Below are 27,530 nucleotides of genomic sequence, written 5' to 3'. Positions count from 1 at the left end.
AGTGGAAAGCAAGCAGAGATTATTGGCCAGGGTGCTGAGCATGCATGGGTTACAAACTACTTATACTGGTCACACTTGGTATTCAAAACTGCTTTAGCTGCACAGTTTACATTGGTTAAGTGCCTGCTTGCTCGGAATGGGTGAACAGAACTAAAGAAAAGAATAACCTGATCTTCCTGTAGCTGCCTGTAACTTCATAATGTGTACGAGGAAAAGGAAAAGTGTATGTTTGTACCAATGCATGCTACATTTGATGTGTCCTCCTTAAGGTCATGGAACATTCCTTTGCACTAACTACACCGTGAGGTGTACAGAATCAGCCCTCTTCAGGGCTGATGTTAAAGTAGAAGACAAAACAAGTGAAAATGAACATCTGATCCCTTCACTGAAATGGAAAAATACACAAAGAATAACTTACTCTCTAGTTCCAAAAGAAAACAGTATTTTCCAAGTCCTTGAAGCACCATCCGCATCTTTCAGCCAAAAGAGAGACCTAATATTTAAATTGTCGAATAAATACAGAGGTGCACTCCCACCTAAAGAATAATAAATATTAACTGTCCTACTTCTCCTGCTTTTCTTACAAAAAGCTAGACATGACTAATAAAAGCATTGGCAGTTTTGGTTAACTACCCATCGCTGGCCCTATTCACAGAAACACTTAGTTCCTCCTAGCAGAAAAATAATTGAGAACTATGACATGGCTTCACTCACAGCAGCACTGAGCTATACATTTTACGAACAAGCTTGAACTGTCAGGGATATGAGATCTAATTTGAGAGCTGGTAGTTGTAGTAATCACATTAAAGCTCCTCGCTACTGAGCTAAAACCAGCAGAGGCCACACAGAGACACAGTTTTTATGTGCACACGTACACATATGTTTAAACACAAATACCTTATATATATGTATATATATAAATATATACACACACGCTAACACTCTTCAGAAGGGAAATCTCCTGTCTTAGAGAGCTCTCTCATCACAGGTATTCTGAGATAGTGTTTCAGAGTGCAAGATTTGTTTTCAGATACCTACATGAAAATTAAGTAGAACTACGCATGGTCCTTTCTTTTGTTGGAATGCCACAGTAAGTGGTAAATGCTCTGCTGCCACCCAATGACTTATCTTGGTATTGCCCATTTCCATCCACTTGATAACCACCCAGGTTAAAAAAAAAAAAAAAAAAAGTTTAATTCAAGGCAGCACTTCGAGCTGAAGCACTTTGCATACCTGTGGTGCCTCAGATTTTGAGGAACATGGGACATCGCTGTCCCTCTTCACCTGTATGCAAATGGCCCCCATTCTTTTTATCATTCTGCCAACAAAAGCATAATTTTATTGAATTCCCAGTCACAAAAACATCATTGTGCTCTGGCAGTTAATTTTTACTGGTTTACAATGTACTTTGCTTTGCACAAGAGATAATGCCAGCTAACCACAGCAAACCTTTCACGTAGCTGTTATGCTTTATAGTTGATCAAAGCATTGATTTCGCAGTATTATGTCAATGCCAGACACGCTGATTCCCCTCACTGTTTTCACTCAGGCACTGTTTAGTTCCTTTCTTTGGTTTCTTTACAAAGCACAACTTGTTTTAGACCTTACTACTACATCTAAATTAAGTTTGCAACGGTATATGAACATAAGCAGTAGCCCACCAGGTTTAAGTGAAACAGTGGAACACTTACTTGCATCTAAAGATTCATCCCACCTATAATTATTATTTGAAAAGCCTTCAAGTGTTTATAAACACTACAGCTTTTCTCACAATGAAAATAAACAGTCGCAGAATGCTGGTTTAAAGAAATTCTAGAAACTAGCAAAGAAATTTTGTCAGTACGTATTTAGCCACAAGAACAAGCTGCTCAGTTCTGAAGAATTTGTCCACGCTGCTAGAACTGTAACAGGGGTATCTGCTCCAATCAGTAGAATTTGAGGTTTGCAAAGCCATTTTATACAACAAATTACTTTAAAATGTGGTTTATATTTCAGTTATCAGCTTGAGATGCTATAAAAGACCCTGACTGCTCAATGGATGAATGCTCAACTGAGAGATTTATGGTCAAAAGACAGAGGAACCACAATTACACATCTAAAGGAAGCCCAGCAGTGCCTGATTTATTTTCACATGTATCGTTATTATTCTTGTTTTGGCACGTAAGATACAGCAGGATGTCCCTGTCACCAGAACATATGGGTCCTGATGTATGCACTGAAAACTTAAAGAACAATTCTTTCCCTAGAACAGCCCAAAAGAAAAATTGATCACTGTGTTAAACTTTAGAAGTTATTTTCAATTTTTTTGTCCACCTCTGGGATTCTCAAAGATCAGAGATTGTTTTGAAATGCATCTGCAGTTTACCTATACACCTGTATTTTATTCAAATGGGACAATGAAATTGAATTTACCAAGTGGTGAGGAGTTTCACTTTATTTTCATACCCCAAGCACAACAAGAAGCATTCAAACAGGCATGCACAAACATTTTGGGACAAACAGATGTTTAGCATTGATAATTCATTGCCTCAAAACACATCTTCCCAGATTTCTCCATTAAAACCAACCAACCAGCAAAGCCCACCTGATGGTATTCCAACCCCTTGATGCAGGCCCCAGCATTTAACTATGCTGAGAATGTTCCATTAAATGCACCCAGAAGGGCTGCAGCCCAACTTGCATGGTCCAAGTCTAAAAGGGGGTCTTCAACTCCCTCTGCTGGCAAAAACTACAACTAGAGAATTAATAAATAAATAGACACCACCATACCCTCAAAATAAGAAAAATAGTATGTCAAAACTAATAAAAAAAAAGAAAAGGGGAGGAGAGAGGGAAAGGGCACAACAGAATCATGAGAGCTTTAATTGTATTTTTTAAATGTCCTCTGTTTTTTAATGTCTTCTCACTTTCTCCATGCTTCTTCATTTTCTATAGTAGCTAGGATTGAAACTCAGCTTACGAACACACACCTGGCATGAACTCACAAAGGCAGGTCTTAGGCCCTCTATACACCTCTCCAACATCTATACCCTCCACATCCTTTCACACAGTTTCAGTGAGAGCTCTCCAACTTCCACATTCTCCTACCCACAGCTGGCCTCTCCTCTCCATCTCACTGAAGGTGATGGGCACCTGCTTCTGCTTCCAGGAAAAAATACTGTCTTGGGTTCCTGCCTCTCCCCTGGGTAGGAAAAAGAAGCCAAGCTGCCCTGCTACTTGGCTGCATTTCCCCTAGGCTTTCTAGCATTCAGATGCACTCACAGCACCATCCTGCTACCTGAAGCCTACCAGCCTCTGAAAGTATGTGTCTCAAAGTGAGATTATAGCACCTGAAAGGAAAACTCCTGCTCTCCATATCTGCTGCTCCCATGAAGCACCAGTTTGTGGCTGGGAAGCTCTGGAGATGAGCTCTGCACAGTTTCCTTCTTAAGCAATGTCAACAGACCACATGGAGCATGGTAACTGATGAGGCAATCAATGTAATGAGAACACCCTCACAAGAAAAGGTGGGAGAACTGCTGGAAAGAAACCCACCACTGTAGCACAGACACTTTGCCAACGACCAAAATTATAACTTAGGGTCAAACTTACTGTGAAGAATGGTCCGTTGAAGGTAATGAAGTGTCGAATTTGGGATTTGGGTTCAGTTCCCACTCCTGAGATAATTCCTTGTGCCCAAAGTCTTTTTGTTTCAGTCTCTCTCTGGAAAGTGTTTTCCTTGCCTTCTTCCTTTCATCTATTTTGACTGTAAGAGAGAGTGCAAGCCCCATTAAGCTCACAGGGCAGACTCTGTGACTCTCCAGTGCTTTCTGTGATGGGTCACAAACTGCCTGTTAACTTGTCCTTTCCTATTGTAATCCTTTTATTTGTTCAACAGCAAACAAATACCATTTGTATTCATTTTTAAAATGCATTCCAGAAGTGTTGCTAGAGCACTGGGTCTGACCTATTATAATCTTCAACAGGAGTATTCATTTTTAAGTTGCAATTAACCAGCAAGTATTGTGCAGTGTTGTGACTGTAATCCTGTAACATGACTTGAGGCATATATGGCAGAGCAGACTGTTAATCAGAGGACTCTGGTGCCACTACCCCCCACTGGAAGCTCACTTCTGCAGTAAGGTACTTCCAAATTCAAATGGCAGCATTTTATACATACCTGACCTGAGTTTGATCAGCATTGCAAGGTGTAAGACAGACAACCAGATCTAATAATATAATAGTCATCAAAGCACCCCTTCTATGGGAAGGTATTTACCTCAATCTGAAAGTGAAACTGTGCAACAGTCACTAAAGGTCACCAAAAAGCAGTGTCAGGAAAAGCCATGGGGCACCACAGCACTCCTTCATAGCCTCAAGGACACAAGCTACTGTAAACGTGAAGGGGAAAGAATGCAACCGTAGCAATGAAGTACCTGACATGATCCTTGAAAAGCTCCATCAAGAGTTTGTTCTGTAAAATGATACAGCAAAATGTTCTGTAAAGTGTTAGCGGTTTTCTGGTAAGTCTTTTCGCACACTAACCTGCTGCCAGCCACAGAAAACTCAAGTGTAACATAACATATTCTGGACAATGTTTGTGAACCCCATCTTAAAGAACTGAAATTCCCTTCCTCTCAATGGGATTCTTCCATACACTGACAGATCACAACCCTTTTTCTTCTCTGAACCACCACCTTATTATCTATGTGGGATTTAACTCCACCCTGCCCCTCCTTTACTAAGTAGATGTGGCCCTCCCCAAACACCTGTGAAGTCAGGTAACACCCTGCTCTGCACAAACCAAGACATCACATGCAGGGAACTTCAGGGCACAACTGAATATAAGGTCCTCCACACCTAAATTTCACAGTGGCCACCTTATGCAATGTAGGTCAGTTTTAGAAAACATGCCCGAAATCAAGCCTTCAACCCACACTTCACTTTCCAATATCTGCAAAATTAGAAAGTACAGGAGCCTGCTTTACAGATCTCAGGAGGACTATATCAGGATCACTCAGGAGAGTAGAAGAGAACCAAGAACTTTGGAAAACATCAGAGACAAAAGCTTAAAAGTCACTGTGGAGGGTCTCGGTCATGCAGATGTTTCAAATGTGTGCCTAATATTAAAGTACTGAGTTTGATGGCAGTAGATATTACAATGGGCACCAACCCAAGATAGAGCTAAGGAAGAAAGGCTAGTGGACAAAAAGGGAGAAAAAGCAGAGCATGAAAAACATTTTTTCATGTGCTCTATTAGTCATTGTAATCTACCCTAGAGAGGCCCCAGCAAGCAAGTTAACTTCAGACCTCAATTACAACATGTGGGCAATTTTATTGCCCAACAAAAAGTACATTAGACATTTATGATCTCATTTTATTAAATTCTCCTACTTATGACGATCACTATTGGGTGCGCAAGTGTGCGAGTTTAATACAAAAATCCATACTATATTTATACATTAACAAGACCAAAAGCTCACCTGCATGGCAGGTGTTGCTGTGGGCACATGCTTGGGTTATGGATTAACTAACTGCTATCAAAAACTGGGGTCTATCTACCAAATCTAAAGCAAGAAAGGCAGGTGCTTTTCCTGCTGATCTAGCTGAGGGCTCTGATTGAATTACATCGGAAAAGAATAGCTTTGCTTTCTTCATGAAATCTGATTAGAAGAAGGGAGAGGTAACACCCTGCACAACATAGTGAAGCTTAAAAGACAATCTGCTCTTCTTACAGCCCTTTCCGCTGGCTACTTTGATCTAAGTTTTATTGTCTGGGTTTAACACCTTCACCTTTGATTTTACAGAGAAGTTCTTTCTTTAGAGTCATTTTTCTACAGCAAGTAATTGTTCAAGTCTTTTCAGAGAAACTACCAATTATCCAGGATGCTGGAAAATAAGCACTCGTAGTTTTGCTGAAATACAAGATTATTCTCACTGGCATTAAACAGGTAAGGGAAGCCACATTAAAGACTTCAGCTTTACTTTCTAAGATCATTACTTAATAAAAAGAGTACTGGCAACAGCTCAACTCACTGCGTGTGGAACCAATTCATTCCTAAACACAAGAAGGAGACATAACATCATAAAATAATATGGGTTAGACTGGCTTTCCAGTTCACCTCAATTGGATGCTCACTGTATGAGACCGTTGTTATACTACTATTACCAAGTTCAATGCTATAGTGTTACAGTTTTACATCACACACAAAGCCATAGTTCTTTTCTGGAAGCTAATAGAACGCAGTCTGATTTTAGCCAGAATCCTGCACAATAATCCTAACTTTAAGACCAGAAGGGGTTTATATGCTTACCTGATGTGACAGCCTGTGTAACATAATCCTTACAATTTGACTCTAATTTCTGCATCCAGCCCAGCAACCTGTAGCCATATTAGAGATTGTGTTTCACATTACAGACATGCACACCTGTTATACAATACACTTTGGTGTTAAAAACGTACTCCGTTTTCTATTTTGACATCAATTTCCATCCTCTCAAATGCTCATGATCCTTTGTTAGTGAGGTAATCCAGGGTAATTGGACATAGCTTTCAAAATTCAATATGCTGTTGCAGGCACTCACCAGCTCTGAGAAGTCGGACCACTCATTTTTATCTCAATGAAAGGTGCAAGCTGTATGAAGGGAGATGATGCTAAGGAAAAAAAAGCATTCCTGAAGTGAGTTCCAGGCCTGACAGCAGCGAGAACCGGAGTTGTCAAATAACTGCTATTTAAGGATAGTCGTCTTTTTTTCCCTCCCCTTGTCTTTTTATACATCTACAGTAGTACCTTAGTTACTAGAATTTTGTAGATTACTTACATTCACTAAACTTCCAGCATATGGGCCAGCCTTAGATCATTTCTACTAAATATTTGTTAATCAGATGGCAGATCAGTGATAATCCTCCTTTTTTAGGTAAGATGGGAAGTAAGTATAGTTAGAAGTTTAGAGGTTCCAGGATTTTTCTGCAGTTTTAAAACAAAGTAAATAAAAGCGTTACATACAAGAACAGGCAGTAGCAAAACTAAACCAATTGACATGGAAACATCAACATCATCTTATAAACATACACCTGAAGTTCACAGCTGTTGCAAAGAAAAAAGGCAGCATTGTCTGTTAGCAAAGGCAGTGAGCAGGGACTCCAGGTTTTATTCTTAACTCTCCCACGGATTTCAAGCTCGGCTGTGGGCAGATGACCAAATATCTCAGCTGATCATCTGTAAAATAAGGATAGCAATATTTTCCTATCCCAACAGGATGTTTTCAGTAAAGTACTTGGGAAGAACTCAAGTAATGCAATGATGGGGGCCATGAAAGTATCCTTACAGAACAAAGACAACACCTGCTCAACTAGCTTAATGGAAAAAAGATGACCGAGCCTGTTATAAGGAATGTTTAGCATTAAAGAAAAGGACAAGCTGCAATTAGCTTCAACTTACAGTTTGAAGGTCAAAAACTTAAAATCAGCAAGCCATTTTTATACAATTACCGTGGAAAAAAAAGTAAGTGTAAGATTGGATATGAACATCATTGCAAATAAACTACACGAATAGCTAGAATTAGAAATCAGGACGGATGCTTATATTTTCTCTTTTAGTAGGTAAAAGTGATAATTCATGGCAAAACATCATTTTGCTACCTTTGGAAAACAAAGATGTGTAAAATAGAGGTAACACCAGTTCTTCCTCCAAAATTGCAACAATTTTAGTCCACTAAGACGTTTTAAAAACACAAGCATACTTAGTATCCCTTGTGACTCCATTTTATACACATTCTTGAAATTGTTTTCATATTCTTCATGGGAGTTAACTACAGGTAGTTCACCCAGTAGTTTGCTGTTCATATCTCTACATAGTATTTGAAGAGCACCATCTTAGCCTTGAAGCCTTTTCCTGAACATTCTCTCTCCTTGTATGCAGGGAAAGTAGTGCTTCTATAAACACAGAAAAAGATTTAAGAATAGAACAAAACACAAGGTTTGTGAATAAGGAAGTCTGAAGAGCTGGTGTTTATTCCTGCGACAGATTTACCATTACCTTACCTCCATTATTTAGATAGTCCATGATCTATTTTATCTTTAAAAAAAAAAAAAAAAAAAAGGCAATGGTATCCCTGGAGGATGAATACAGGAAAGCCCAGTTCACAGTTCTGAGAAATTTTCCCACATTCTACAGATTACTAATGCTGAGCACACTTCAGTCTCAGAAAGTCTCTGCTGGGGAGAAAAAGAGCACAAGTGCTCAGTTCTCAATGAGAGTATTCCGATCCCAAGTCACCCTGGATCCAGCGAAACATCCTGCCATTTTTAATTAACATAATTCCCAACAATCCAGCTTTACTTTTTGTTAAGATTTTCTAGCTGCTTCACTGTAAGAATCACACAGAACATGAGTCCCCTGATAATTTTTTTAACTCATTCACGAAACCGTATTTGACAGAAGACCTAATGTATTAAAAAAAAAAAAAAAAAGTCTCATGCATTTTGTGACAACTGGTAGCAAGTAGAGGAGAGTGCCTACATTAAGTGTTCCAACCACAGGAAAGACAAACAGTCATCTCATCTGCTTGGCTTGCCAATAAGCAAATGCATGAACTGTTAGAAGGGTAGCATATTCTTCCTCTCATCCAAAGAGAGGAGAGATGTAGAAAAAAGATTAAAGGGAAAAAAATGGGGAAAACTGCACTGTTATGGGGAGATGACGGGTGACTGAGGGAAGCACAGTTGAACATTAGTGACATAGCACATACAACTAAATTTCATCTTACTGCTTGGCTACAGGAGGCTGAAGGTGCTTATTTTTTGTTCTCCCTACTTGTAAAAAAAACTTGTATACTGTCAACATTTGTAAGCCATTAGCTAGAACCAAGAGCACATGCTCTAAGCAACAAAAGCAGGGTTTGTTACAGCCATGGGAATTCCTTCCAGTGAAATCACTGAGAGGTAGGCGGGACAGGATCTCAGGGACCAGCTGAAGCATCACCAAGCTGGGGCAGGTTCACAAACATCCAGACAAAGCTATAGCAGGTGACTGTCAAACCCTTTCCTACAAGGCCCTCCAGTGAAGGGGAAATTTCAGTGCTCAGAGTTAGGAAGCTTCTCCTCTTATCTAGCAACTCTTTCTGATGAAGTCTGAATTATGACTTGTCCTACAGTCAGCACACAGAGATTACACAACATAAACAATTGTCCCTCTCAAAACATTTATATACTTAAATGCTGTTTAAAAACAATCTACCTATCTCATTTTCCTGAGCAAGTCATTTCCTTCAAAATTCCTCCCAACACACAGCTTCCAAATCTCTCATAACCTCTGTTACTGTCCTGTAGCAAATGGCTCCCCTATCCTGTTCATTTTAAAGTGTGGGGCCCAAAACTGGAAAGGCAGTTCAAACTGGAATACCAAAGTAATTTCCTTTTGACCTCTTTCAGATGTTGTTTAGTCTGTAATATATCTGAAATGATCAAGATTTGTCCTCTTACCACTTGGTCCCCTTTTTTTACTGCTACATTTTGTACTTCTAAAATGTAATAGCCTATCTTTATTAAATTTTATAGCAATAGTTTTTGGTAATCTCCTCTAGGTTATCAAGGCCATTTTGAACTGTATCTTATACAGTGTTTAAAGTTGAAATAGAAACCAAGTTTTATCCCCCTCCAACTTATTTCTACCCAAAGTTCACATAATAAATGCCTCCAAGCATTTAAAAGACTGCAAATTAAGTCAAAACTACTTGACCTGTGTAAAATTCCCCTCAGTTGGAAGGGCTTTTATTTAGCCAGAAATCTAGGGAAAGAAAAATCAGCACCTGCATTAAAAAAAAGCAGACGCCTATTTTTGTTTTAATAGAAAGTCAAGACACATGGAAAACTTAAATTACTTCATCTGACTAAAGGAATGTTAAGCAATAGCAGAAGTTATGGTAACACTACGCACAGTTGCTACTGCCCATGGCATACTGACAGGTGTACCTAATAAGCTACAAGATACCTTTACCTTACATTTCAGAGATAATTAATCAATACTCCCCATCAGTTTCCTGATAGCTTGCTGCGTCCCTATATTTTTCTGCAAGTTAAAAAACGTCGGAGAGATGAAAAAGCAACATTCCCTAAAATTTGATAAGAGATGTACAAGAACAATGCAATAAAGAGGCTAAGAAAGCACACATCACATACTCTACTCACAAAATCCCTTGAAACACAGGAGGGTGTCTTTTCCTTTGTCTGCAACTTCTACACAGTTACTAAAATCACTCCGGCTGCCCTATTTACAGGTCTGATTGAGATGAGTTTTTAAAATTTCATCACAGTTAAGTGTCCTTGTGAGGTTGTTTTTGTGTTTCTACTGAAAGAATTTAGAACACTTGAATTTTCTCTCCTCTCTCCCTTCACTCCTAAAATCTTTAAGTAATAGCAGATGAGGAAGAAAAATTACATCTAAGGAATCTCAAATTAGCCAACAGTCTGGTTATTAAAGCCCTCCTTCAGAAGCTAGCAAAATCTGAGCACAATTTAATAAGGCAAGATCACCTTCTATTTGCTTTGGCTCTCACATGTTCCACCTAAGCCATTGCCAGAGACATTAGCAAACTTAAGAAAGCCTTTAGCTTGACCAAGAATAGATATTTTTTTTCTTGTTCTTAAAAAAACAGAACCTGATTCAAAAGAATAAATCCAGTTTGCAGATGCATCGAAGACTGAAATGCATACGGAAACCAAACTCCCCAAAATCCTCACTCAGTTCCAAAGAAGTTTCATCTTTAAAACTAAGCATCTCAGGTACCTTAAGATGACACCACATGCCTCTAGAAGTGGAGATAATCGAGCAGCATATTTTAGGTTCTGCATTTTGAAATCAAGCAGTTGTGTCCTACCTGCATGTAACCTCTTTCACAAGCCCAACCTTCAACTAAAAATGATAATAGGTACCAAACACAAGGTAGATCGTTAGCAGAAAGGTGAGGGAAAAAAAAAGAAAAACAACAAAAAAACACAACACAGGAATCACTGTAACACCTCAATTGTCTTCATATTTTTAAGAAGAAACTTGTTTTAATAATACAAACCTCAAATTTTACCCGGTTACATATATTCATTTTCATTATTTATACATTTTTTGTGCAAGACTTGCAGTTAGTTACATCTTCCAGTACAACTGCCTTTACATACCACGATTTTATATTAACTTCTAGTTACACTTCCCATCTATTACACACAAGTGAAACAAGAACAAGACTAAGACTACTCCCTTTTGTCCAGATGTGAAAACTGCATAGTGGAGACAGTTATGATGTTTTTGATAAACCCATACCAAATCATGTTGCTTTGGTAGACTGTAGTGGAATGTAAAATGTAATGGTCAAAGAAAAAGCTTGAGAAATAGAAAAAAGAAAAAAGCTTGGAGGTAGTCAGGAACTGGCCACCTACTTACTTTTTTGATGAGGTAAAGTGGCTTCTCAAAGTACTTAGAAAAGTGGAAAACAAAAAAAGAGTGAAAAGGTAAGCAGAGTATTTGAACTCCATTAACAGTACCAATAAATTGGTCTTTTAGCTTCATTTAATCATAAAATGTGGAAACTATCCTAAAAAAAAAAAAAAAAAAAGTGTTTTGATACTTTTATCTACTTGCTATGACATGTGTTCTAAGCTCGTGGCAGAAAATAAATACGGTAATGTCACTGTAACCTGTGCATCTGAGTTAATGAGTGGATTACAGATCAGAGGAAAGAAAGCGAACACAAAACAAGAGCATGGCTTCAGGTGCAAGATGACAGAAGTATAGAAAGATGGCTGAGTGTCTCAGCGCTCAGTTCAGATTTGTGCTACACATACGCAAACTAGAAGACATGTATTTTGTTCCAAAGCACAAGGAAAATTAAGAGCAGATAAGGAAACAGACAAGAACCACCACATATCTTCTAAATGATGAGACGACAATACAGAAATATGCTTTTGAGCTCAACTGCACCATTATCCCAGATTGTTTCCTGCATTAGGGCGACAAAACTAAGAAAAGACTAGTAACAAAACAAGAGAGGGAAAGCAAGAAAGGGAAAAAGTAAATAAGATGAAGCTTGGCACTTTCCTAAAATGTTTTGTTACCTAAAAAAGACCTGGTAATTCATACATTTATAAAGAGCTATATTATCATTTACCTTCCCCACGCCTGTGTCAGTGCGGAGAACCACAGCAATGTCTATTTCAGTGACAAGTGTTTCAGTGAAAATTCAGCACCCCAAAGGGTAGTTTCATTTTCACATATAGTAACTTTAGTTGGAATTGATTATATTCTTCATAGTGATTTCCTAGTTACGTGACAAAGATTCAAACAAACACCTTTTTTAGAGGAATACTAAGGGCTAATGAAAAGCATGCAGACATAATTTACTGTTATTTCTCAAATTTAGATTTGTTGACAAAGTTATTCACACAAAAAGTACCACTCAGGTATATAGCACGTGGCCACAAAGCCACAAAAGAACATGATGTTGCAACACCGGCTGAGCACTTCCAATTCCCTAGACTCAAAAACTGAACTGCTAAAAGCTTTGATTATCCCATTCAGCCTTTTTTTCCCCCTCCCTTTAAGTGGGAGACTTGCAGTGATTGTGATGCTACCTTCTGGACAAAATTCATTCTCCTCACCTTTTTCATGGAATACAATACAGTGTAGAATAGGGCTTGGAAGGAAGATAAAGTAAGAGTTCACTAAAAAGCAACATGAGAGAATATCTCCTCTAAAGGAGAGCTGGGTTTTATCACACTGAAAACCACAAATGCTCAATGTTACCAGCATGGTGCAACTAGCATGAGCCCTAGATCAAAAACAAAGAAAGAGGTTTGAAGTAACCACTCCCTGTGATTATATAAAGTTAATTTGTGTTCTAAAAGTGAGTAACTCCTGTAAATTTAGAAAGATAGGTTTGTGTCACGTTTCAGAAAAATAGTGTTTCTCTATGGAAAGGTGAAGGATTTTGTTCTGGCCCTGCCTAATCCATTCCTGAATTGCAGGACTCAACCCTCACCACGATCCTCTACGGTAAAAGGCAGCTCTATTTTCTTGTGCTTTTCAAAGTAGCAGGCTTAGTGGTTACAAAGTTCATGTTTTAAAGTGCACTGTCATTTTAACACTTTACCATCTTAAAAAAGAAAATAAAATTTTCTGGTACTAACAGTTTATAAAAATAATAGCTGCAATATTCCTCTAAAATTGCAACTTAAAACCAAGTCAAAATAGCAAAGATTCAAATATCTTAAAAAAAAAAAAAAAAAAAAAGGATACTAATTAACAATAAAAAAAATTCTTTCTTCAAAGAATTACCAAGCAAAACCTTACATACTGTCCTACTGTCCTGCAAGCCTCTCCTAACAGCACCTCACGGAAAATCCATCCAGTTTCTTCCAGCTCACAACCTCAAGAAAACAGAGGTCTAAATAAATCAGTCCTTCCCATCAGTCACCTACATAAGTGCAGGTGTGGATGCTGGTGCAGTTTTTCCATCAGCTCTTCCTCTGTAGGTTCTTCCAAAACATCTCTACAAAGAAAAAGCATGAGTTGTTAGGGACAGCAAAGGGAAGTTCTCAGCATTTGTTTTTGCAATGCACACAGAGATGCTGCATGTGCTCATTTCATTCTTGAAACGAGGAATTAAAATTACAATAAAGTTGATGCTCCCTAAAGATGCATCTACTTGCAAGTGATCCATCCTTTGCAGATGTGTCATGGAAACCAGCAGCTGTTTTCCCATAAGGAGCAGGGAAACAATTTCCTGCACACAGTACAATACAACTGAAGGTCAGTAAATTTGTTTTCCTGAAAGATCTCCCCAATGAGAACATGTTCCCAATGCTACTATTGAATATCCGACGTGCACCAGAAGTTCTATGTGTGCTTGATCATCAAGTATCAACTCACCACCCACAATTTCATAATAAGCCAAGAATTTGCATCACTTTCCTCATCTTCCCTTTTCTTCTACCTCTCAGCACAGCCCCCTCCACATACACACTTCCAACACCTCTTCACCCACAATGCTATTGGCAGGAAGCATATAAAGGTAAAGGATAACAAGGCAACTTAAAGGAAGCCTAAACCAAAGCATATACTGAGTTTCTCTGAGGTAACAGATGAAGCAGTTTGCTTCTGACAGAGAAAATAAGAAACAAGCATTTTACCCTCTTGCATATTAAGTAGATTATTGATCCTAGTTTAACTCACCTGAACATTAGTTCAACTGTCCTCTGATATTCAATATCTGAGAGAGACTCCCGATGACAGCGACGGTCCCACTTGTGGATAAAGTTCTGGAACATAAAAGAGGCAGAAAGAAAAATTAAAGGCTACTTCTAGTGACATCAGTAAAGAGGTTATGTCAGATCAAGACATTAGGAGGTGGGGAGGGGAACCGCTTTAAACAGTGGCAGTTTTTATTTATTGGCAGTAATTTTAGTCATCAGCACATCAGCATATTTATTGACTGTGGGTCACTATTCAAATCTGTTGTTCAGGAATGGAATAACTTTTTTTTTTTTTTTGAATAACTTCCTCACCACACTGAAAGAGCAGCAGAACTAAAAATAACCCTGCTGCTTCCTATGCCTAGCAAGGACTGCCTCCCCAGGATAACTGTGTGAACTACCCAAAAGAGTTCACTTGCTTTGAAGTTTTTCCACAAAAAAAAACAAAAAACAAAAAACAACACAATATAAACATATTCTTAGTCCAGGAGTCACAAAACTCAGCTTCTGTTTTTTTCATCCTCCCCAATCCACTTTTAATTGTATGAATCAATACCTAGGAGCAGGCAGACAGTTTAGGGAGGAAAAAATAAAAGAGAAAAATAGTGACATCCTAGTGATATCCTCTCTGGCTCCAGTATGCTCTGTCTTTGCTCTTACAACAAACTCTGTCCAGAGCCCTTCAGAAGCAAGCATACAGAAAACTTTACAGGACTGGCCTCCTGTCAGAACTGAAAGTCTTTCCTAACATGCCCAGGGGTAAGACTGAAGCTTAGCATGAGACTCATCTCACCTAAATTGATCTAGTTACCATTCCACATAAAGCAGCACATTTTAGTTATCTGTGCAATCAAAAAGCAACAACACCACCACATCTCCAGAAGAGAAATTTTCATTGGTTTTAAGATGGGGTGAAGTCCTCTAAAGATGTTAATTTTCTGCCATTACTTATGCAAGGCTTATATGATTAACATAGATTAGATCGTTACAATTAATGTTCCCTTGTTGCCTTCACCATCAAAAAGCTCAAAAGACAATTAAACTTTCAAGAGAAGTACAGAGACACAAGAGACCAGCGAAACTACACGTTCATCATGACATTAACTAGGTACCTATATTTCCATGGCTTCTTAAAAAAAGCTCTAAACAACAACCTCTTCAAAATAAATAATCAGTTCCACTCTTCTAGTGTGGAACTTGGTAATAATCCAAACTGGGAGGTGAAAAGAGACAAAGGACCACCAAATAAAACAGAAATGTAAAGCTTAAATAGCTTCATTTGCTGACAAAACAAATGCAAAAAATATTTGCAGCTTGGGTAACTAAAGCTGAAGTTAAATGCTAAAATGCTAATAATATTAAAGTACAAGAGAAGCATTTCTAAAATATTTAAAGATATAACACATCTTTATGATGAGTTAGCAGAAACAAAAAATGTATACGCCCTGTGAAATGCAACTAGATTTGTCACAAAGTTAAAAAAAAAAAAAAAATACACAATTTTCTGGGAAAAAGAAAATGTTTCCTCAACATCTGAGAGGAGATAGGGAAAAAGATTAAGCAAACACACAAAACCAACCCGCATTTCCCAGAAAGTTTCCTGGGTTCTTCTTATTTCCCATACAGACCAGAAGCTGCTATCAGGATCCAACACCAAATAAACATGCTTTCTTACCTCTAGAAGTAAAGCTACGAAGAGATTAACCCAGATGACAGATGAGATCAACCACCAGGCTACAAAATAGATCTTGGCCCACCTGCAGATCAGATTAACAGACAATAAGTAAAGTAGAAGAAGAAGATCCATCTAGGCTAGTGTCCTTTGAGTGGTCAAAAGTGGAAGAACATGAAAAAAGCTCAACAACATGACTAGATATCTAAAAGGCTACCCCCTCAGAGCTCTCCCAATCTCCAACCATTTGCAGTTCTGAGATTTCTTGAGCTAGAGGTAGCTTCCATTCATTGCAGATCCCAAAGGATTTCTTTCACAACTTGTCCAGTCTTCACCAGACCACATTAAACATTTATCACAGACAACAGCCTGTTGAAGAATTCCACACCTTAACTACATGCTGGATGAAGAACCACTTCCTTCTGTTTGATTCAAACTGCTAGATTCAAGGTGTGGAAATCATGAAATCAGGACTCCACAGAAATCAAACACCAAATTTCCCAGGTCTACTGCATTAAGATTTCACCAGCCAAACATCAGTGAAACAGCCTAACTTAGAACCTATCCAGTTAATTCAAACATTCCAAAAAATAACGGGATGCAAATGAAAGATATGCCCTAGGTTCTAAATCTTCTAAACATTATTTACCTCCAGGGAAAATGCAGAAGCAATCCAGAATATCTTACAGTGATTCACTTACATCTCTTCTGTGAGACTGGCTCTACAGTGAGAGCCACCCACCTACCTAATGCATGTTGCAAACCTGCTTAAAATTCACTTAAGCAATTCACACTTTTTTGGAGCAAGACGGCTACCAAACCAGTTTCCAATACCTTCTAAAATGGTATTTAGAAAGAAAAGAAAGGTTAGCTGCATGCCTAACTGCTAGAAATACTAATACGTGTATAATTCTTGTTCGTTACTTTATAAGCTAGATTTATATGGCTCTGTTTTGGTATTATTACTGCTACTTACGGACTTGAGTATCTTGAGAACGCTTCCAGGAAGACTTGCCAGTTGTTCACTACCATCACATCCCAGAGGGTCACCACTGCTGCCTGAATAACACAAGTAAAACAGAAATTGAGTTGCTACATCACATGTTAAAAAGCCTCAGAAAATGAGGGACAGGGACAGGCACAGAGGGAAAGAGGTTTGGATTCCACCTATGATCAGACTTACAGCAAAGTCATCAAAGTTGTTCGGCCAATATTCCAGCTGTTCATAGGTCCCACACTGCAGAGTGCCATTATTATATGTCGTATTGACAACACTACAAGAGAATTGGTCTGGTATGAGCACACCTTTCTACATACTATACCTCAAAAAGCAAGATTCCCGTGATTAAAGTTAAGTACCTCATATGCGCAGAAAACAAGGGAAATCATTAAAGCTACAGCAGGTTAAAATTTCGAGCTACAGATAAGCACACTGGAAATTTCAACACACCAAGAAGAAAACTGAAAGGGTAGCAAATGAAAAAAGCCTGTGTGATTGAAAATTAAGTAAGGCCAGCTTAAAGAGCAAGAAGGAAAAAAAAAAAAAAAAAGACACAGAAACAGCTTAGAGGCATGGAGTTGCAGATGCTTTTGAAAATCAGAGTACTTCTTTCTGAACAGTGATGTTTAGAATGTTACCTGGTATTTCCCATAGGAACCACAGCACCTTTAAACAGCATTATGCCAGTTATAGCAAATGCATAGAAAACCACCTGGAAGAAATATATTTAAGTATTAGTTTTGAATATTTCTGACACTAAATAGGCAAACAATGCAATTAAACATGGAATTCAGCTTAGTATCACAAGTAAAAGATTCTGGTCATGAACAACACCAAAACCCATTGAAGTTAAAATACTTCTTAATGTCTGGAGTTTTTTTTTAATTGCTTGCTCTTACTTTTTTTAATATTCTATTTAACTTTCCGTTGTTAAAATACATTACATCAATTTAATTTATGATCTGTCAGAAAAAAAAAAAAGAAAGAAAAACAGTACCTATATGTACAAGGAATAACTTAAGTATTTGGGGAGCTTTTTGTTAGATTCATTGAAAATCACCTTTTACAAAACCTAACGTAAGGACAAAAATAAGCCAGTATTACATTAGCAACTTCTTCTAAAATGTTATATTAATCTAAAAGCCAAGGTTTCATAATTAAATGATTTTGGAACTGCAGTCCAAGAACTTCACTTGTTAGGAAAACACAAACCTCTTTTTAAAAAGAAGGTTTTTGCAGTCTTACACAGTTACCTACTATTAAAACTTGCAAAATGACCTAAAAAGCTTGTTCTAGAAATAATCTATACTTCTCTGAGTAAGGAACTATTTGTTCCAGGACATCATGAGACAAGATCAGTGTTCGATGAAACTGAAGTGTCCTTATTCACTTTTCTGTATTTTGCTAGAAGACAGCCCCAGGAAGGTCTGTGAAGAAAGGAAGGGACTGCTCTGATCTATGAATCCCAGCATTTTAAATGCTACTGGAGTAAATTGAAGCTGCCGTTCCACAACCTGCCAGGAGATGGGGCATCTGCCCTTGCAATAAAGTCGATTTTCTTCTATGATAAAGGTATTACATCTCAACAGACGTACTGCCTAACATATTAGCTAACAAGCTATATTACTTTATCAACATATGCTCAAGGCTAAAATTCGGAAAGATCTTTTGCATCAGCAGGTAATGCAGTGGGACTTGACTATGGTAGAAGGCTCACAGTGACAGCTTCTACTCAGCCTTAAGTAAAAGCAAGTTAAATTAATGGAAGTGGTAAATGCTGTTGCAGAGTTGCCCCACAACTGGTACAAAACTACAGTTGACACTCACAGCACAAAGGACAATCCGCAGATGACATTTCACAAGCATTATATCTTACATGAATGAGTAGGGACACCATGCTGAAACACTACAGCATCATGTCTAAACTAAAACTGAAGCCTATTTCTGCAGGCTCCTGCCATCTTAGCTATGTCTGTCAGGACTGCAAGGAGCCTCCAGCAGAATTCTGTAGTTCAGGTACAGCCACGCCAGTAGCAGTGCAGCTTTGGGGTCCTGCTGTAAAGCACAAGGGAGCTCACCTGATGAGTGCTCTCTCCCAGGGCTCTGACATATGGGCTTTGTCACATTCAGCAGCAGCAAACCTCAATCACTGCCTCCCCAGCCTAGCCACCAAGCAACCCTCGCAGCCTGTGACTGGGGTGACAAGCAAATGTGTGCTCCTTTACCGTTGTGTACTCACTTCAGCAAGAAATCACAAAATTACCAGGAGTACAGGCAGTCTTTAGACTGCTCATTCCATTGAGCAACCATAAGGCAGGGCAGCATTTTCTACAATCGCTTTGGAAAGACATGGGGATTTATTTATTTCCAACAACTGCCAAAAGTCTCCCATTACACTGAAGCTGGTCCTATCGTATGCAAGACTGGTATTTAGGCTCCGAAGAACCCAGAGACTCATATTTTCACCTGTAAAAACTAATGTCCTGGTTTGCGCACTCCCAAAGTATTTCTCAGTTTTCTCAGTAGTTCCCTACAGCATGTTTATTTTTCTTTTAAATTGCAACATAAACCTCTCCAGGCCACAACTGAAGGTCCCTCCCCTACAGATACAAGCAGAGATTAGTAAAGACAAAAAACAGATATTCTGGATAAATTGCATGCTAAGTCAGTTTTTGTTTTGATATACTAGAACAACTTCTCCGACAACACCTAATACACAGCAAAACCTTGCTCTTTTAACCATTATTTCAAATTAAGGTATTTTAAAAAATAAAAACACCCAATAAAATATAGAAATAAAGACACCCACTCGTTTGCTCTGTCAGGAAGACACAGCTGCAAATCCAGAAACTCAAGAGTTAGGAAATGTAGACTTTATGTAATCAGCATCACACATTGTGATACATCCTTGAATCATCCATTTACAGAGTGTTATGCTGTACACATTTAACACACTTTGAACACGATGGCAGGGACTTTCACAAAACCTCATGTCCAAACATGCCAGCCATCTTAAGACTTTCTCATCTGAGAACAGTTTTAAAGTTGTTTTGCTATTTAATTTAACATAAGCAAGACAGGGTAAGGATAGAGAGGCCACTTTAGAAACAGATGAGTTTTTCTTTGAAAGCAGAATTTCCAGCCTGAGACAAGTACTTTAGACAAGTTTCAATAACCTTTTAAAGGCACTCCTGGAGGAAACTGGTAATTGAGGCACAGTCACTGCATGTTGGCCATAACAAAACAGTAGTTTGTTACGTCTTTGCAAGACATGCTCTAGAGAATTAGTTGATGATGGTGAAATATTATGGTTCATAGGAATTGTCATCCAAAGACCCTGGTTTACTTTGTCATTTCCTGTCTTACAGACAGCGGTATAATAAGTGGTATGTGTTCATCAGTCTTGCTTTATGACTTACCACGAGGATTCCTGCAAAGGCTCTCAAGTTTTTTACCAGATCCAGCAATGTAGTAACAACCAAAGCCATGAACTAAAACAAAGCAGAATTTGATATGCATTACATTCACCCCATTCACAATCTTTATCAAATTATCTTTACTAAAAGGATAAACAAATACTGATCAGGAAAGGGAAATATGTCTAAATGACGATAGTCTTTTATACAGTGATATCTGCACGAGATACTTAAAATGAACAAACAGTGATGTACTCTTTTTCATACGCAGCCATCATGCTAACTTTCAGGTACAATTAGGCTCCCACAACCTAAAAGGCTATATATAAAGATCAGAACAGGGAAAATAACAATGTAAGTGCCCCTACAACTTCAGGGTGATTAATACGGATTGAACAAGAAGCATGTCTATTTTGTACTTTCCACAGAAATTACACCAGGTGGATATTTATTAAGATACAAGTCCTACTCCTGATTGCAATGACTTAGTATTCAAAGAAGTCTAAGCATGGGATAACAAACAACTTCAACTGATTTCAGATTCAAAAATAGGTACACTGGTATAAATATGCAAAACTAGAAAGTGAAAAAGGGAGTAATTCAAAAAAAAAAAAAAACAAACCTTTACTGAACTAAACTGTCTGGCAGTATCTAGTGATAGCAAGCCCATCACCTCCTGAGTATGAAGTTCTTCAAGGACTTCACATCCAGTCACCTAGTTCAGACTGAAGCCTTATGTAAGTTATGCAAGTATTTCTGGATGTTTCTCTACCCACTTTAAAATCCTAACATCAACTGCAATGACATCAACAGAACTTCCCTGGCTTTTCAATGGAGAAAACAACCTAAAGAGAGTTTGTGAGGTATTGTGCCTACTCAGGTGGGAAAGAATCGCAAGTTAGTACACAACATTACAAAAGGCTTTAATAAAATTTATAATTTGACTAACAAAGATATCAGAAATGTGGAGGAGTAAGCAAACACCTTCATATTAGGAATGATCCGCAGGAACCTGAACACGATTAGCATGTTCACCAATCGAACCATGTCCCACAGCGATAACAAGCCCATGAACTCAGGTCTCCTAGGGAAGATGGAAGAAAATAATAAGTCAGAGAAACAGTTCATGACAGAAAGACAATTAAAGCTACTGAGCTACAGATAACTGCAAATTCCCCCAAACTTCTGCTTAATGTCTGTGCCGTATTAAGATTTGTTTTGGAAAAAAAAAAGAATTTTATTTCCTCATATAAACACTTTTTACAACCTATGACTAACTAGAACACTGCACCCACTTTTGGGATCATCAGTATAAGAAAGAGATAAACTACAGCTAGATCAGCAGAGGGCCAACAGTATATGGCCAGGGGCTGGTGCACCTGCCCTGCCACTACAGTTTCAGGAACTAGACTTGCTCAGCCTGAGAAAAGACTGCTTCAGAGCAATCTAGTGACATCCTTCTATTAAGTACAGAGAGGTCCCCAAGAAGACAGAAGCAAGGCTGTTCAATGGTGCACAGTAAGAGGGCAAGGGATAATAAGCCTATGCTGAAACAAGGGCAGCTTACACTAGATATAAGGAAGCACTTATCAACCATGAGGACAATGGGAGTCAATGACATTAAATTGTTAGCAATTAACATCCCTATGGCAATGCTTTTGAGTAATGGGAAAAAAGTGTTCAACAATAAATGCACTCTTAGCTGTTACTTCACCTGGTCTCTTTATAAAGGACCTAGTGTAATGACAGAAATTATCTTAATTTACAACATAACAAATATCCTGAAAAATTAGGGAGAGTCAGCATTTTAGGAGTGAGCTTGTATGAAGAGAAAGTATCAAAATGTGTTTTAAGTCCCCCCCCCGAAAAAGTAAGATTCACAAAGTCCTCCAAAAGTCCTTTGCTTTCCTCTTCTGGTGTGTCTGCAGTTCACACATTTTAAAAGTAGAAATGATTACTTTAGTGGCTTTGATGATGAAAAAAGGTTAAGATAATAATCCAAGAACTGTCTGAACTTAGGAAAATCAAGACACTTTTACTTGCTATTTTATTTCTAGTACAGATTAACAGTTTAAAAATCTATGGGATTTTTCATACTAAATTTTACAGAATGAAATAAAACTCAGTCTTTAATGTACAGGGTAGGGTAAAGGGGGATTTGCTAGCTGTTTAGCAGTTCATATAATTGGGCTTATGGACAGTCTGCTATTGAAACATGAGGTTAGTAGCTCTTTGTGTATGTAGTATCAAATTCCTCTTTCTGCACCTTTCAAAAGCATAGGTCTGCTGCTAAGATGTTATTTTAGATCAGATTACAAGTAACAAACACATCCTTCTCAAAAAACACAGAAGCAGACCTCTTAAGATTTATGAAGAGATTAGATAACTTTTTTTCACCTATCCATTTTGCCTAGCCTTTGGTGATTGTAATAGCAAGAACTTCTCCTAGGTTTGGAAACTTATGGACAATTATGGCATAACATAAGTGTGCATGAATGTGTGTGTGTATTCCCCTGACCCACCCTAAATTCTCAAGAAATTGCAACAGTTAGAGGAGATTACATACCAACCAGGATGAGGAAATCCATACTCTGCGAAAGTCGCGATCTCCAAAACCTTTAGATAGGAGAAGGGAAGAAAAGTCAAAGAAAGTCAAAGCTGTTTAACTTTGTAAATTTTAAGTTTTAAAAATTACTTACATTTCTTGACAGGAAACATTTTTGAGAGCTTTAAAACACTAGTTTGACTCAGTTTTAAGCTCTGAAATTGACATATTTTTGACTAGAAATTCCTCCAAAGTAATCTAATGGTGATATATGTATATATGTATCACAAGGATATTGAATGAATTACACTAACAGTGAATTTGACCTCTTCTGCCATACCGGTTTCAGGCCTTTACCAAACAGTAATAATAACCTTCTGACACTTTTTTATTGAAAAGCGATGTTTAGCTATGTAACAGAGTTCCTCATGTGATAACTCGAAGAGCTCAATGTTTCCACGTAACATTAAAAAGGATAATTAACAAGAAATCTTACCTTTTACATTGATTTCAAAAAACCTACCTCCAAAAAAGGGACACTAAGAGTACCATTCACTACCAAAACCTTCATGCCCATGAAAACCACAATACCGGCTCAAGCTGTTTAACTCAGCACATGAAACAGTGCTGAATAAAGAACAATCCTGCTAGCTCTTGCACCTCCTCATCATCCTAGACACTGAATCCAGGAATACAGAAGTTGAAAACAAAAATAATCAACCAACCAAAAAAATATATATCTTACCAGCAAAATTACAGTCAGAAGTCCATCAAACATATTGCTCGGGTATGATAAGTATCTTTTCAAGCCCATCGCCAAGATTTTCAGCAACATTTCCAGCAGATAGTATAGGATGAAGAAGCAGTTGATAGCCTTCACCACCACCCCCAAATAAGAAAAATGGTTAGAATTAAATGCATCAGAGAACAGCAAAAAAAAAAAAAAAAAAAAAAAAAAAAAAAAAAGGAATACTGTCACATCTTACCCCCAAGAAGAAGTCATCTCTTTCAGAAGGCTGCTTATCGGCATCCATCACCAAAACCACCTTAAAAGACAAGAAATCTTTTATGAACCCACTGCTTTACTGCTGCACAAAGCAGATTTTTTAGCATAAGAACAGGACATACTTTACACAGATCTTAAACACAGATAAAAACACAGATACCTTAAACTTTACACGGATCTTTTCAAGCAGCTTAGAATATATTCACTAACTTCATGCCAGAATATAATCCTTAACCAAGGAGTATTGTCTCCTAAGACTGTACACTGCTAAAGCGTGCAAAACACAGATACCTACCACAGAAAGTGGTTATTACAACACAGGCGAAAAGAACAAAAACGGAACTGATTTTTTCAGCACGAAAAAAGAAATAATCTTACTTACGCAGATAGAAACAATGTTTGCAAGGGCTACCACATTCCCCAAGTAGCCAAAGTAAGGATGGCCAAAGGCAAACTGCACTTGCTGCATAAAACGGGATTGGTACTCTGGACTGGGAGGATGCTGAAAAGCCAAACACAAAAGGATTTTCTGATATTTCACGGTCTAGAGAAACATCTTTGAATCTATTTTTTACTCTGCGAACATGAACATATGGTGGAGATGCATTGTTTTAATATAGGGCTGTCATGACATGACAAATCCCTTGCATTTCATCAAAAAAGGATTTACTACAGACATACATGTTTCTCAAGAGCACTTTTTTCAGAAAGTCTATGCTGGAAGCTTACCTCTTCCTTGTTCCATCATAATTAACCTTCCTACTAAACAAATTAAACATAAATACAGCCCTCACCTATTTTGTCTGCCCAAGAAGGTTAAAAATGCTGTGAAAACAACCAGGCATTTCATATATTTAACACTACCTGGCAATCTCAAACTAATGCTGCAAAAGCTCCCCAAAGCAATGCCATTTGTGGCTGTTAGAGCAATCTACAAACAACTTAAAATCAACAACACCTGATCATTCCCTGTGTTCACAGAACTGTAAAATGTATTTAATTCTACACCTAGCATAATACTATCACTTTTTTTTTTTTTCACTTGATGATCACTTTTAGTATTGATAAATAATTGTAAGGTACATACTTGCTTAATGGCATCTTTGTCTAGTTCTTCAAAGAGCTTCTGGAACTGGGCAGCAGACAGATGGTCACCGGACCATATTTTGAGTGACTTCACATGAAAGAGAAAGTCAGATCAACACCTGCATTAGATGCATCTTCAGAACACATGAGCACTCTCAGACTATCTCAAAAGCCTAGGAATACAGCTGTAATACAACCTGAACCACAAGGTATTAGAGTGAGCTTCAATATCCTTTGTTTTAATTCTAACCTGTAAAATGACTGGGATTTGTTTCACCCTTTCTGTTTTCCCGCTCTGGGATCACAAGCTTCTTAAGAAGAAGCATGCTCTAATGATACTTGGAATACTTGCTCTAAGGATGCTTGGATACTTAGTCTCATTTAGTACTGCTATTCTGCAGAGATCCTAAGAATGAAGGTATGTTAATTATCATCATTCTGCAGAAATGACTACCTGGAAAGATGGAATTATTTTTACAAATTGTAAAATGAAGAAGAACCTTCCATAGCATGCTAAATGCTAACTGCAACTGCAGCACACACAGCAACAACAACAACAATAAAAAAAAACACACAACTAACTAGAACTATAACTTGGATTTGCGTACTTAAATAATGCAATGGACAGCTTGACATAAGTAGAGAGCATGGTATTTATTTGCAGGCTATTCTGTTTATCCAATCCCCATCCCAGACAACAATGGGAAGCAACACATGTACACTTCCTCATTCTGCTTCCAACCTTCAGACTGGAGCCAACCAGCTGCTGGCATGTTATTACAATCGGCTCTTAACTATCACTTTCTCTTGGCAGAAGTTCATACCATATGTACTTCCAAAACCTGCTGCAATTTTGTTCTTAAAAAGCAACATTACTTTTGGATAATAGGCTCATACCATACTGTTAACTCCTGCAACTTAAACCTACTGTCAATTTCTCTGTCCTCTGACAACTATGGCTTTGTAAAACAAAGAAAGTCTTCATTACCCTACACCACCTATGTGTGGATACCTTCCTCTTCACAGTAACCAAAGTAGCAGCAATATTAAGGAGAAATCATTGGAACAAAAACTCTGTAGGCAAAGACCAACACACAAACAGACACTGAGCTGTGCCTCTGCTCAGGCAGCAAGAAAGCAGCATACAGGCAGCTGAGCTGAAAGCTACTGCTCCTAGATCAGTTCTGAGACTAAAAGCATTTCAGTTTCCACAGCTGTCCCATCAGACATTTCCTGGCCACCAAAGTTTTAAAGCTCCTACCCTCATGATTGCTTGCTTGCAGCGAGAATCCATTTCAACTTTCTGCAGCACTTGAAACAAGGCCCCAGCACTGACGTACGGCCTATTTAAAAGGAGACAGGATGTGCTTAGAGGATGGGCCCTGAAACAGATAGCTATCTTGATGGCAGATGGTTTTGTTTTTTTTTATTTATTATTTTTGGAAACACAGAAATAAAAAGGAAACAGACTCCATAAAAATCCCAAACAACAGGTTATAAATACTCACTTGAATCAATGATAAAATGAAAAGATAAGCAAAAGTGTCATTTTCTTCAAAAAGGGGTCCTCAGTTAATATACTAAACAAGAGGAACAGAAACCTGCTTTTTTCTGCAAGGTGAACGACAGTTTCAATATCCTTCACTTACTGTTCTGCATTAGCAGGAGCCTCTTTCAGGGAAGAAAGCACTTCAAATGCAGCCCGGATTCCTAGCCGTCTCCTGAAGAGGGAGGACTGAACTGATTTCTGTACAGTAAACACACCACAAAAGGAGACAAATTACTTACACTGGTTTAAAGAAAAAACAATTAGATAATATAAATGTGACCTGTAAACTGTTTGCCTAGTCCTCAGACAAAATCCACGGCAAGATTCAGTAAAGTCCATATCTGTTCAAATAAAATTGCTTTCATGAAGTCACAAAACTGTTTTTTTTCTCCCCCTGACAAAGTCCCCATCATTAGCCACTATATTTAGTTGTTCAGACACCAGGTGCAACCAGACAGGCACTCCCACAGTTTAAAGGAAATACTGCTAAGAGTCAAAGGCTGAAATCAGTAAAGCCCATGAATACCAGAAGGTCTTGGGGACCAGCAGAAATACCCAGCACCCCCAGCAGTTCTACATCCCATGGTCAGATACTATACCGATCCTCTGGTACACACACACACACACACACACACACACACACAAATTGTGATTAGAGACCAGAAGAGACCTTCCAGCTCTCACTCCTTGCAAGAGCTCTGTGAAAGAAGGAAGGAACCAAGCAGATAAATATCTAGAGTTCAAGTAAACATCCAGATCATGGTTTATTTTTAATTCTTGCCTGCACAGGCACTTGCTTATTCTGGACACAATGGCAACTGTAGAGCTCAGGTATTCACAGAAATTCATGCCACTGTTGGACAGTCTACCAAAGAGAAGGAAGTCAGATCCACGGTTTTTTTTGTGCTTCAATTTTTCATTGCAATCACCATCAAAATCCCTATTAACTAGTTTTTGGGGAGTCAGATTATGACATGTTCTCCCATGGGCAAGAAGAAAATGGAGAAAAAAAGGGAAGAAACAGGTAGAGCAGGA

General features: G+C 38.2%; 1 protein-coding gene across 1 annotated transcript in view; it reads right to left on the bottom strand.

The window, feature by feature from the left end:
- Nucleotides 1-10,987: 10,987 nt before the first annotated feature.
- The window catches only part of TPCN2 (two pore segment channel 2), a 30,028-nt gene continuing 13,485 nt past the window's right edge, over nt 10,988-27,530 (bottom strand). Inside the window, exons 11-25 of the mRNA XM_068684562.1 lie at nt 26,596-26,693; nt 26,208-26,289; nt 24,948-25,034; nt 24,243-24,362; nt 23,841-23,900; nt 23,600-23,728; nt 22,876-22,925; nt 21,294-21,393; nt 20,313-20,384; nt 17,532-17,605; nt 17,077-17,167; nt 16,870-16,952; nt 15,897-15,978; nt 14,202-14,287; nt 10,988-13,518 (exon numbers count right to left, since the gene is read on the bottom strand). Coding sequence (XP_068540663.1) covers nt 13,440-13,518; nt 14,202-14,287; nt 15,897-15,978; nt 16,870-16,952; nt 17,077-17,167; nt 17,532-17,605; nt 20,313-20,384; nt 21,294-21,393; nt 22,876-22,925; nt 23,600-23,728; nt 23,841-23,900; nt 24,243-24,362; nt 24,948-25,034; nt 26,208-26,289; nt 26,596-26,693 — 1,293 coding nt within the window. The 3' untranslated portion in view covers nt 10,988-13,439. The remainder of the gene's footprint in view (nt 13,519-14,201; nt 14,288-15,896; nt 15,979-16,869; nt 16,953-17,076; nt 17,168-17,531; nt 17,606-20,312; nt 20,385-21,293; nt 21,394-22,875; nt 22,926-23,599; nt 23,729-23,840; nt 23,901-24,242; nt 24,363-24,947; nt 25,035-26,207; nt 26,290-26,595; nt 26,694-27,530) is intronic.

The sequence above is a fragment of the Anas acuta genome, chromosome 5, assembly GCF_963932015.1.
Source record: "Anas acuta chromosome 5, bAnaAcu1.1, whole genome shotgun sequence".
NCBI lineage: Eukaryota > Metazoa > Chordata > Aves > Anseriformes > Anatidae > Anas > Anas acuta.
The sequence above is the reverse complement of the archived record's forward strand: the minus strand, read 5'-3'. Positions and strand labels throughout refer to the sequence as shown.